The 10,334-nt window shown below is 44.0% G+C and overlaps 1 protein-coding gene across 1 annotated transcript; it reads right to left on the reverse strand.

Annotated features, from left to right (window-relative positions):
* Positions 1-623: 623 nt before the first annotated feature.
* ODC1 (ornithine decarboxylase 1) lies at positions 624-10,115 on the reverse strand. The gene is made up of 12 exons (XM_082306269.1): positions 9,943-10,115; positions 7,343-7,451; positions 7,023-7,168; positions 6,680-6,853; positions 6,339-6,511; positions 5,921-6,055; positions 5,682-5,763; positions 5,281-5,364; positions 3,829-3,991; positions 3,629-3,741; positions 3,128-3,342; positions 624-1,073 (listed from the first exon to the last, which is right to left on the reverse strand). Exons 3-12 carry the CDS (start codon positions 7,122-7,124, stop codon positions 932-934), a joined length of 1,383 nt encoding a protein of 460 aa, XP_082162395.1. The 5' UTR covers positions 7,125-7,168; positions 7,343-7,451; positions 9,943-10,115; the 3' UTR covers positions 624-931.
* Positions 10,116-10,334: the final 219 nt, after the last annotated feature.

Below are 10,334 nucleotides of genomic sequence, written 5' to 3' on the forward strand. Positions count from 1 at the left end.
ATGTTGAGTCCCATCTCTTATCATCCATTTTATACTAAAGCCCTAGGCACAAGGGTCAGAGTAGTCATCACCTATAGTCAGCCACAGTTTCAGCTTCTTAAATTTCCCTATGACATATTTTAACCGTCACACACATAACAAGCAGCTTGCCAGTGGCAGCCATGGAGCCTGCACTATATTATCTCATTAATGACCAGATGTGTTTAAACAGCCATCAGTCCTGGCCACAGCAGCTACAGACTAACATGAATGAAAACAGCACTGCACTGAACTTGCAATATGCAATGTGATAAGCCTATGTTCAACAGTGAAAGACAAACATGATTCCACAAGAATTCACGCAGTATTCAACTTGTTGACAGTCAAGCTTTTTCTAATTGCACATTAAAAAAAGGCACAATTTAGTTTCCATACCCATTAAGGGGTTCCTTCACTTCAGTAAGTTGGGAGGACAAGGGTAGGAGAGGAGACAGCAATTGTGTTATTCATTTATTAATAAGCTCTGGGCTCACAGCATCGAGTCTGCCTCCATATATGCTCTAAGAGCCATCCATGACAGATTAATTTTCTACAGATTAACCAAACACAGGACCAGTTATTTCAATATACTTTATTTTAAAACAGGTAGGTCACAAAACACTAAGCTTAGCCCGTTCTGCCATACACAAGCTACAAATACTTGTTTGACAGTTGAGGGTCAGTCTTTAGTAGCATACATGAAAAGTGAATAAAAATCCATATAAAACAATATTCAAATAGTTTCCATAGGAACACAGATAATTGTGACCCATCTCCTAGTCATTTTTGTTGCATTTATGCCAAACCTAAACTTTAAAAAAATCACTTAAAAATTCTAGCAAGAATTAAGTTAATGGTCCCCCAAATGCCCTAAATTCAATGACTAACCTTGCAGTTAATTACTAAATATTACCTATACATTAATACTAGCTGAAGCACAAGTTGCTGGATATTCAATTCCGCTTTCCCAGGCACAAGAGAGTGGCAGACTAGCAACATCCTGCTCCTCCACTTCAGCTAGGAACCCTTGCTCCTTGATCTGCTGCATTAGTTGCCTAGAAAGAAAAAAAAAAATAAAAGAAAAGCAACAGTCAAAAAGTGTTTCACTGATGTACCAAAAGAAGGTAAGCAAAGTTTTTTTGTTGTTGTTGTTTTTTGGGGTTTTGTTTGTTTGTTTGTTGGGGTTTTTTTTACTGCCAGGAAGCATGAAATGAACTCTTTACTCATCATCTGCAATCCAGAAAATATTATCGCAGGGCAGGGGGAAAAGAATAATCAAAGCAGAGTCCATGCAGGTCACTTGTGGCTGGCTAGGCTTTAGGGCAAGTGCCAATATCAAGCTGGTTTCACCATTTCTGGGTAGGATCTAGATCTTCAAAAATGCACCTATATACCTGTAGCTGCATATATATACCACATGCTATACAGATGTAATGACCTAGTGCTCAATAGTTCAGAATTTCACACCTATGTCACTGACTATCCCCTATCCCACCCCCTCACATTCCTGGGTAACTTGAATCAAGTAAAAATATGGATGGCAAACTAGGAATGTAAAGGAGCTGACCAGCAAGAACCACACAACTCCTCCTGTACTCAGACAGGAGTTGTACTGAAAGACAAGCTCGGAAGAACTTCATGTGACTGAGTTTTTGGACTTAGTTATCTTATACTATACGCAAGGCAAGAAGTTGTGCTACTACATGGCTCCCCATATACTACTAGCTTTTACTTAGACATATGTAGTCATCTTGTCCCTTACCTTTCACAGTTACCTAGCCACAAATTTAGTTGTACACCTTTATACATGTAGACTACATTCCCAAAAGCTTTTGCCTGTGCTAGAAAGATCTATACTGTAACTTCACTGACACACCCCCCTCAGTTAAGGGCCAGTTTGTTTCACAGAATTTTCTTGCCAAAACAGAAAATGCAGGCGGTCACATAGGGGTGAAAGAGGGCTGTAGCCTTGGATGATGGTTATGTCCGCATAATTAAGCTCAGCATGCCTCAGACCATTTCAACAGAAACCCAGTGCTATAGCAAGAGCTAATTATTCTCCTGCAGAGCCATTTTCAGTTCAATTAGACACAAGTTTGGAGTCTTATGGGAAGTCTAAAAGCTTCATTTGGTTTGAGGAATGCTTCAGTTGACAGGAGATTTCACTAGAGGAAAGAAACAATACAAGCCTTGCTTATAGAGGCAAGGCTAGTAAAGAATGGAGGAAGCTTCCTCTTTTTTATGGCAGGAATTCTCCTGAACTTAAGCATTTTCAGTAAATTTGAAAGCAACCCAACAGCAAAGTTAATCATGCTTTAGGGTAATACCGATGCCCAAATGCGCTCTGCCAGTTTACTAGGCAGACTTCAATAGAGAAGTAAGGGCTTCCTCTTACAGGAAACCCCACTTTTACAGAAGATGCAATCCGTTAACCTGCCTTGCACAGAAGAGCATCTAGATTACTTCAAACTACTGTTTAAGTCCAGTTTCACAGTATCCTTGCACTCAAAGGGTAGTCCTGCTTCCTTTGCTTACCTGTTTAATAACTTCCCATGGAGATCTAGCACTCTGCACTGAGCAATGGGCCAGAGCTCAACCTAAACCAAGGAACAGCTCTCAAATAAACAAACAGATCATACTGTGAAGCAGCACTGCAGAGTGTTCCTGTGTCCTGCAGTCAGGATTTAACAAGCTATCAATTTAGAAGAGAGCGTACTACTAGAACTGTGATTGACTGGTCTCTAATTACTGGTCACAAGCTAGCTGTAAAGAATCTGTAATGATTCTATATGTTGTGCAAGAGTAAAAAACACCAGCTAGAAGCCCAGGTTAATAATAAAAAAGACTCCTAACATTACCCCATTAAAAGCACCTCTCCTCAAAGTGAGTACGTCAGAGAAAAGAGTAATTGGTAGTGTTAGCATTGTTCTAAGCACACAGCAAAAACCTTCAGAGGCATTGCCTTCTTCCACATCACAAGGAGGTTTTACAAGAGCTATGGCACTGAAGCTATGGCCCTGTTTGTTAACGTGCAGCCAGCTGACATGAGCTATGCACTACAATCATCTGTACCAAAAGCCCCAACAGATCAAAATACTTCATTACTAACCATGCTGGTCTTGACATCACATAGTGTATTGTTGGCCTCTGGAATCCATTGAAAGTAGAAGCTGCTGCAACAGTATAGGCACCCATGTTTTCAAACAGGATCCAGTCACCAACTTGCAACTCTGGCATATTAAAACGCTCAACAATACGATCTAGGCCATCACACGTTGGTCCCCATATGCTGCAGGAGTAGCAACTGTCATCTGGTTTAGGCCGCTAAAGAAGAGAGTTGAGTATAATTAGTTTGACTATCAAAACAGAGCTTCCAGAAGTAATATCATAATTAGTGTAACATTCCACCTCACAGAGAAGAGAAGAAAGAGCTCCTTGCAGGTCCTTCTCCACCCTTGGCTTTGAATTAATTCCACTGCATGCTTCATAAGTCAAATGCCAAATTCTGGCATCATGAAGGGAGCAGTGAACTGAGAAGTGACTGCTGTGATGAGGATTCTCCTACATCCATGATACACGACCAGTATGTGATACTTCTGAACGGGCATACCTTTTGCAGAACTGGTTTAACATGTGCATGATCATACAAGATGCAGTTGAATGATCCATAGACTCCATCATTCACATAGTACATAAGAGTCTTGTCATTTGCATCATCTTCATCTGGAAGAAGTTGAGATACCAGTAAGAGAATGCTTGGAAAGCAGCACAGAGTTGGCTAGAAGTAGGATTAGGTCTAGATTTACATACCATCAGAACATGTTTGCTCCTTTAATACAATTTTTTTTGCAATGATGTTGACTGCCAGTGTGAATGCTGATGCAACATAGTATCTTCCCGGCTCTGCAATAATATTTATTCCAGAATCTGAAGGAAAGTACTTATCCAGTGCTGGGTTGATTACACTTGTGATCTAGGGAAGAATCAGTTGCCAATATTAGAACTTCAGCAGTTACTCAGGTGCTGTTTTAGAAGTCTGAGATGAAGTCAGACTTTCATGCTCACAATGATATACTGGTCAAGTGTGTAATAACTATTAGTAGTAACCTCTGTTGATTGCTTTTGCTTTATCTTCCCAAAGTTTTGTTTGCTATTAAGTTTGCACAAAGCAACAAAAGCAGACATCACTTGCAGCTTAAAAATTTAAGTGACCAAACAGCTCATGTTTGGGTCTAAAGAAAATCACCCCTCCTAGACTCATTAAACCAGCATTAATGCCCTGCAAGTCCCCACACTTCAATTTTAATTTCTAGTCCACTTGTAGTTCTGCTAATCATGCAATATCCTCCAGCTTATTGCATCCTAAAGAAGTCATCTCACAGGATCTTAAGAATACAAAAGGCTTTGTCATCACCTTTGAAATTTAGTTGCCTTCACAAACAGTCATTTTCAAGTTCTGAAGTTACCAGTGATTATTAAGCTGCCTCCAACCGCAGCATGACTGTGTTATGCCATGGAGCCCAATGACATCATCATTTGCTCTTGATGCTTCATGTAAGCCAATACTGTACCATAAGAAGCCAGACTGCACTAAGAGGTATTACAAGTGAGACAATATTAGCCCATAGTATTAGCAGAAAACTCACTTTATATAACTTATTTGCTGTCTCCTTGTATAAGTACGTAACATCATTTAATACCACATTAGGTTAGACTGGCAGGTGCTCTGACAACACTGCTCTAAGTGGAAATCCTATTAATACCCAGCCACCTTGTCTCTTCAGAAAGCAGAACCATCTCTGTGTGAAAGCAGACTGGAGAACTCTGATCAACTAAAAAATGACCCAAAAGCTAGTTCTAAACCGGATCAGACACTGATCTAGTTTGCTGCCACCCAGAAGGACAGTATGGGTTCAGGACTACCTTTTCACCCTGTTTGGGAGCACTGCCGATCTATATAATCTGAAGTACAGCATCTACTGGAAGAAGTCTATGCCAGCAAGAATCAAGCCTGCAGTTAAAACCTGCTTTACAAGTTTGATATCTCTGCATGTTTATGCAGTCATTTAGCAATGTATCTAATGGGTTGATCTAATTTTCAGGTTTCAGATTAATTCCCTTTTTCCTCTTAAATTTCTGACCAAGCAGACAAATTTTCTTGCAAATATGTCTGCATACAAATAGAAAAAGCAAGACTTTGTTTAATCCAGACCAACATTCAAAAAGACTCTGCAACCTGAGAAGTTCTTAGTAAAGCTATACCTCTTCGAATTTAAGCTTGACATCTTCAGAGCCAGGGAAGCCACCACCAATATCAAGCAGATACATATTGAAGCCAAGTTCAGCCTAAAATGAGATTAATGGCAACACTGTCAAGAAAGCAGTTCTTAATAAAAAGTAATGTAAAGTCATTTCATTAATACTTGGAACACAGCTAACTCATTATGTTCAAGTAACAGTCACTTGAGTTTGAGCTGGTGATTCTAGTGCATCTGCAGATGAGTTTTGCAGAACTGGTCAAAGTAAGCCATCATGACCTCAAAAATTCCAACAACAATAAATTAGCGACTTAGCTAGCTTTAACCCCGTAACAGTTTTACACTTGATTAAGTTTTGCCACAACAGTTTAGCAGTAGCTCCAGAGAAAGCAGAACTAGACTTACTCCCATATCGAACACACAGCGGGCATCAGAAATGGCTTGAACAAAGGTCTCTGGGTCTGTACATCCACTTCCAACATGGAAACTATGAAGAAATACAAAATATCAGTTGCTATTTGGCAAATTAGTCAAGAAGTTTATACAAAACTCAAGTCACCATATGCAAAGGCATCTCTATTGTCAGGTAGACCATTTAAAGAGATCTCACTTAATACGACTGTATTTTGATATTATCAACTTACCTAACTCCAATGATGGCAAGATCAAGTTCTTTTGCACGCTCCAGAAGAAGCCTGCTAGTTTTAAGTGTAGCTCCAAATTTAACACTCAGACGACAAACTGCTTTGGAGTCATCAGTTGTAATGCGCAAGACTAACCTAGAAATAGGAAAAAATGAGGATTTAAATTCCAGTATAAAAGACATCATTATCAGGCAGGTAAGACCTTAGAACGAGACCGAGCTTAAATATACAAGCTTTCCTGTCTGTCTCTTCCTAATGTGCCAGTAAGCTATACAGGATCAGATTTCACTGGCTAAAAGTAGGTTTACTTTCTCATAGCTTTGCAGCCCATCTTAACTAATGAAGTTTCAGATAACAGTGGATGCTTCCATAACTTGGGAACACAAGCAAGAATTACAGAACTATTAGCATAACTTACTTGGCTTTTGGATGGGCCCTCGCAACTTTCATTAGTTCTACTTCACTATCAAATGTCATCATCTGTACACCACTGCTGGCAGCATGTTTGATTTGAGATACTTGTTTGCAAGGATTTGCATATATTATTCGCTCAGGAGGTACACCAATGCTCTGTACCAGCTGTATTTCCATCTGAAAAAAGAACAGATTACATTTGTGAAAGACATTTCTAGATGGATGATCAAACTAATCAGTACAACAGAAGCGATACCCCTTGGTTATGCTTAATTTTATATGAACACATCTTGTAAAGCTGAACATGTACTAACATCACAGATCAGAACACAGTCAAGATCTTACCTTACTGGCGCAATCAAATCCTGCACCGAGAACAGCAAGTGTCTTCACTACAGCTTTGCTGTCGTTACATTTTACGGCATAGAAGGGGGTTACCCGAGGAAGGGCTTTATGCCATCGCATGTGCTTCTTTACAATATCCCCGAGGTCAGCGACATAGAAGGCATCTTTATCATCCTAGGGCAAACACACATCTTAAAGTTACAAACAACGGATAACAGGATAAGCCTAGAGGTCAGCATTTGAGGGGGAGGTTGCCTTGCAGAAGATTTGCAAAGACAACTTGTTCCATTAGTTTATAAATTTGTGGTGTCAGAAAATGCAGTGATGTTCCTATCATACTTACAGAAGATGACACTTCATTTATTTTTTGGTCAAGGATATCCTTGGCAGTGAAGCCTTCGTCAAGAAAGGTAAATTCAAACTCTTCATTGCTGAAGCTAGTCATGATTTCCAAGATTTCAGGTTTACGTGAAAGGATTTAAGTACAGACTGTTGATACAAAAAAAACCCCATTCATTACTTAATTTAAATTAATACGGTTTACATTCACTACTTCACTTAAATTCATAAAGTCATTATATGACCACTACATTGTGGTCATATAATTTACAATTATACAATTCCTACAGTGATCACTTATAGCAGCACAGGTTAGGAACTTACATAGATGACAGATCAGATTTAATCAGAACCAAGGAGGCACACCACAAAATAATCTTGCTAGCTTGAAGGCAAGTTCTCCTCTGCTCAACAACTGTATGATGTACTCAACCTATTCAAAGAAAAAAAAAAAATCAAAAATAAATACTGTCAGATATTATTAGCCTGAATCCCTGGAAGCTTCTGCTCCCTCTTCCTTCACCTCCACACTGGAGCTCTTAATTTTATGTTAGTGCCACTGTCAACCTACTTACCACTTCTTTTTAACAACTCTTAAGCACTACTGTAGCTCACCAGTTTCTGGGAAAAGGGCTTACCTGTTACTACAGACAGAATCTGAGGATGTTACTGACTTCTGAGTAGTAACAACTCTCACTAGGTCAAAGCCAGTTGAATATGTGGATTCTCACTACAGTTCAGACTACGCATAAACCAGCCATGAGATCAGGGCTTTCCCTGAAGTTGCTCTGTTGGTGGTTAGAGCTTCCCTGTTCTACCCATGACCTCCAGGCTAGATGAAAAGAAAACCTCAGCTGTCAGGAGTGGCAGATACAGACTAAAAGAGTGGTTCCTAACTGTGATCTGCAGACAAAGTCTTAACAGTGATCCCAATTAACACTTTATAACAGGATTTTACAGTAGTCCATAACACATCTTCATTGTTAACAGAAATCTGACAGCCAAGTAGAAAGTCCCTTGAGAACCAGAACTAAAGAGCAAAAGCACATTCCTCTGCCATCCAAGACCTATGTATGTGTATGGGTTATCCTTTTACTGAGTAGTCCAAATAGAGAACGACAGTCTACTCCATTAAGCTGTTAACCAGAACTGTGTGCTACCTTTTAAAGACCTCGGCATTGCAAGTGACTCACAGGGAAGATATGGTTTCATGTAACCAGGTCCAGCCCCCTTCCTTCTCTCAGCATTTTTTACACTCAGTCTAGTCATACAGATTCAGACTGAAGACTACGTAAACTCTAAATTGTTCACTAATCTTTAGTTACATCACTGTTCCCTCTGTTTTCAAGAAGGCTGGCTATAAGCCATATGAAAAATGGCACGTTTTATAGCTGTTACAGATTAACGAGGTTCCAACACCAACAGAATCACTCATTCCATACACTGTGTGTACTAGAATCCCTTAAAGTTTATCTACTGAACGCCTTTGAAAAGTCAGCGATTATACAACTTCATTTCAAGCCTTCAGAAACATCTGGTACCTGAACTGCCAGTGTCAAGAACTACTGCACATCTTTTGATCAATTCTCACTTGCCAGAGACAAACCAGATTTGAGATTCAAACTAGCTTAAGCTTTAATGAAATAAAACCCAACAGTCCACCAAGCCTCATTCTGCCCCTGCTGTCATTCACATGCAGTGTTAATTCTCCCAGAAGCTGGATTAAAGTCTTCTCTGAAAAGCTGCTTTGAAAGGACCTTAAGAAACAGCAAATTAAACACTTCTTAGGATGCTGTTTGTTACTAAAGAGAAGGTGCATCCTGTCATAGGATGATTTCAACAAGATGTTGCAGCTTTACAGAAAGCAGTGCAGGGGCTTCTACCTGTGGTTAAGAGAAGTGACCACCATCAGGAAGAATTTAGTGTATCTTCCCCTCTGCACAGAGCTGCATGAAAAGCACTTACTAACCTCTGAAAAGGGAATTACCTTTGCTGGTCACTTCGTTAAGAAGTTCTTGCAAGCTTTCCATCTCCACCTTATTGCACAATTTTAACTGCAGTGTAATTACACAGAATATAGACAGCACATGATCATGTCGATGCAAATTGTAGCCTCCCAGAGCATATTTCTATTTGGATTGTGTGCAAAGCGTCTGCAGCTGCCCAGAAGAAAGGCAATTTGTGCTCACTTCGAAGTTGCTCTCCAGAACATTCCCTTATTCAGCAGCTGTATTTAGACTCAGCTGAGTCATGCCTGCGGGCTCTCTACTCAAATACCAAAGCTGCGTCCAGAAAGGGCGCCCGAGGCGCTCCCGGCCCTGCAGTCAGCAGGCCGCCGCTATCGCGGAGAACGCGGCGGGCCGCCCGGATCCCGCTGCCGCCCCGTCTCCCTGTAACTCCCCGCGGTCCTCGGCCCAGCCGGCTGCCCGCCTCGGCAGCGGGACAACGGGCTCCCCGCCCTCCGACGCTGCGGCTCCCGGGGCGGCATTTCGGGGGGCCCTGGGGGTCTCCACGAGAGCCCGCTCCCCCGCGCCGCCGGGCCCCCGCCCCGAGCCACCCTCCCGCCGCGCACCTGCCTCTCCCCGCCCGGAAAGCGCCCGGCGGCGGCGGCGGCGGAGCCCCCCCCTCCCCCGCTCCCGGGAGGCGCCGCCAACGCCTCCCCCCCGGCGGGCCGCCCCGGCCCGCAGCCGCCCGGAGCTCTGCCTTCTCCCCCGCCGGGGCTGGGGATTCCCCGGGCGCGGAGGGAGGCCCCGCGCCCGGCGGCGGGAGCCGGCGCCCAGCCCGGGCCGCTTGGCAGCGGCCCCGGAGACACGTGGCGCGGCGCCGGCCGGCTTCCGCCCAGCGCCGTCCCCGCCGCCCGCCCCGGCCCCTTCCGCGCCGCTCCGCTCCGCTCCCCGCCGCGGCCCGGCCCGCCGCCGCCTCACCTCGCCTCAGGCAGCGATGGCGGCGGCTGCTGTCAAGCCTCGGCGGCGGCGGCCGCTCCCCTCGCTCCGAGCCGCCTCCTCCTCCTCCTGCGAGCCGGGCGCGGTGCGAGGAGCCGGGCGGGAGGCGCCCTGCCGCCTGAGGAGGAGCGGGGCCGGCGGGGCGAGCGGGGCGCCGCGGCTGACAAAGCTTCGCCACCGCCGCCGCGCTCCTATATATAGGGCAGCCGGCGTCGCTATGGCAACGCACCAGCTCAAACCAGCCCCGATCGGCTGGGACCGGGCAGGGACTCGGGCCAGCCGCTATTGTGACGTCGGCGGCCAACACGCGCCGGGCGCGCCACGCCCCCCCCCGCCCGCCCCGCCCGCCCCGGCCGCTGCCGTGCGCTGGGCGC

Source organism: Platalea leucorodia (assembly GCF_965183815.1).
Source record: "Platalea leucorodia genome assembly, chromosome: 3".
NCBI lineage: Eukaryota > Metazoa > Chordata > Aves > Pelecaniformes > Threskiornithidae > Platalea > Platalea leucorodia.

Excerpts from the sequence above, each read along its gene's own strand:
- ODC1 (XM_082306269.1), bottom strand. The coding sequence starts at position 7,124 with ATGACTAGCTTCAGCAATGAAGAGTTTGAATTTACCTTTCTTGACGAA. Across the intron at positions 3,742-3,828 it reads GGAGCAAACATGTTCTGATG|ATGAAGATGATGCAAATGAC; the intron begins GTATGTAAATCT and ends AACTTCTTCCAG. Across the intron at positions 1,074-3,127 it reads GTGATGTCAAGACCAGCATG|GCAACTAATGCAGCAGATCA; the intron begins GTTAGTAATGAA and ends TTTTCTTTCTAG.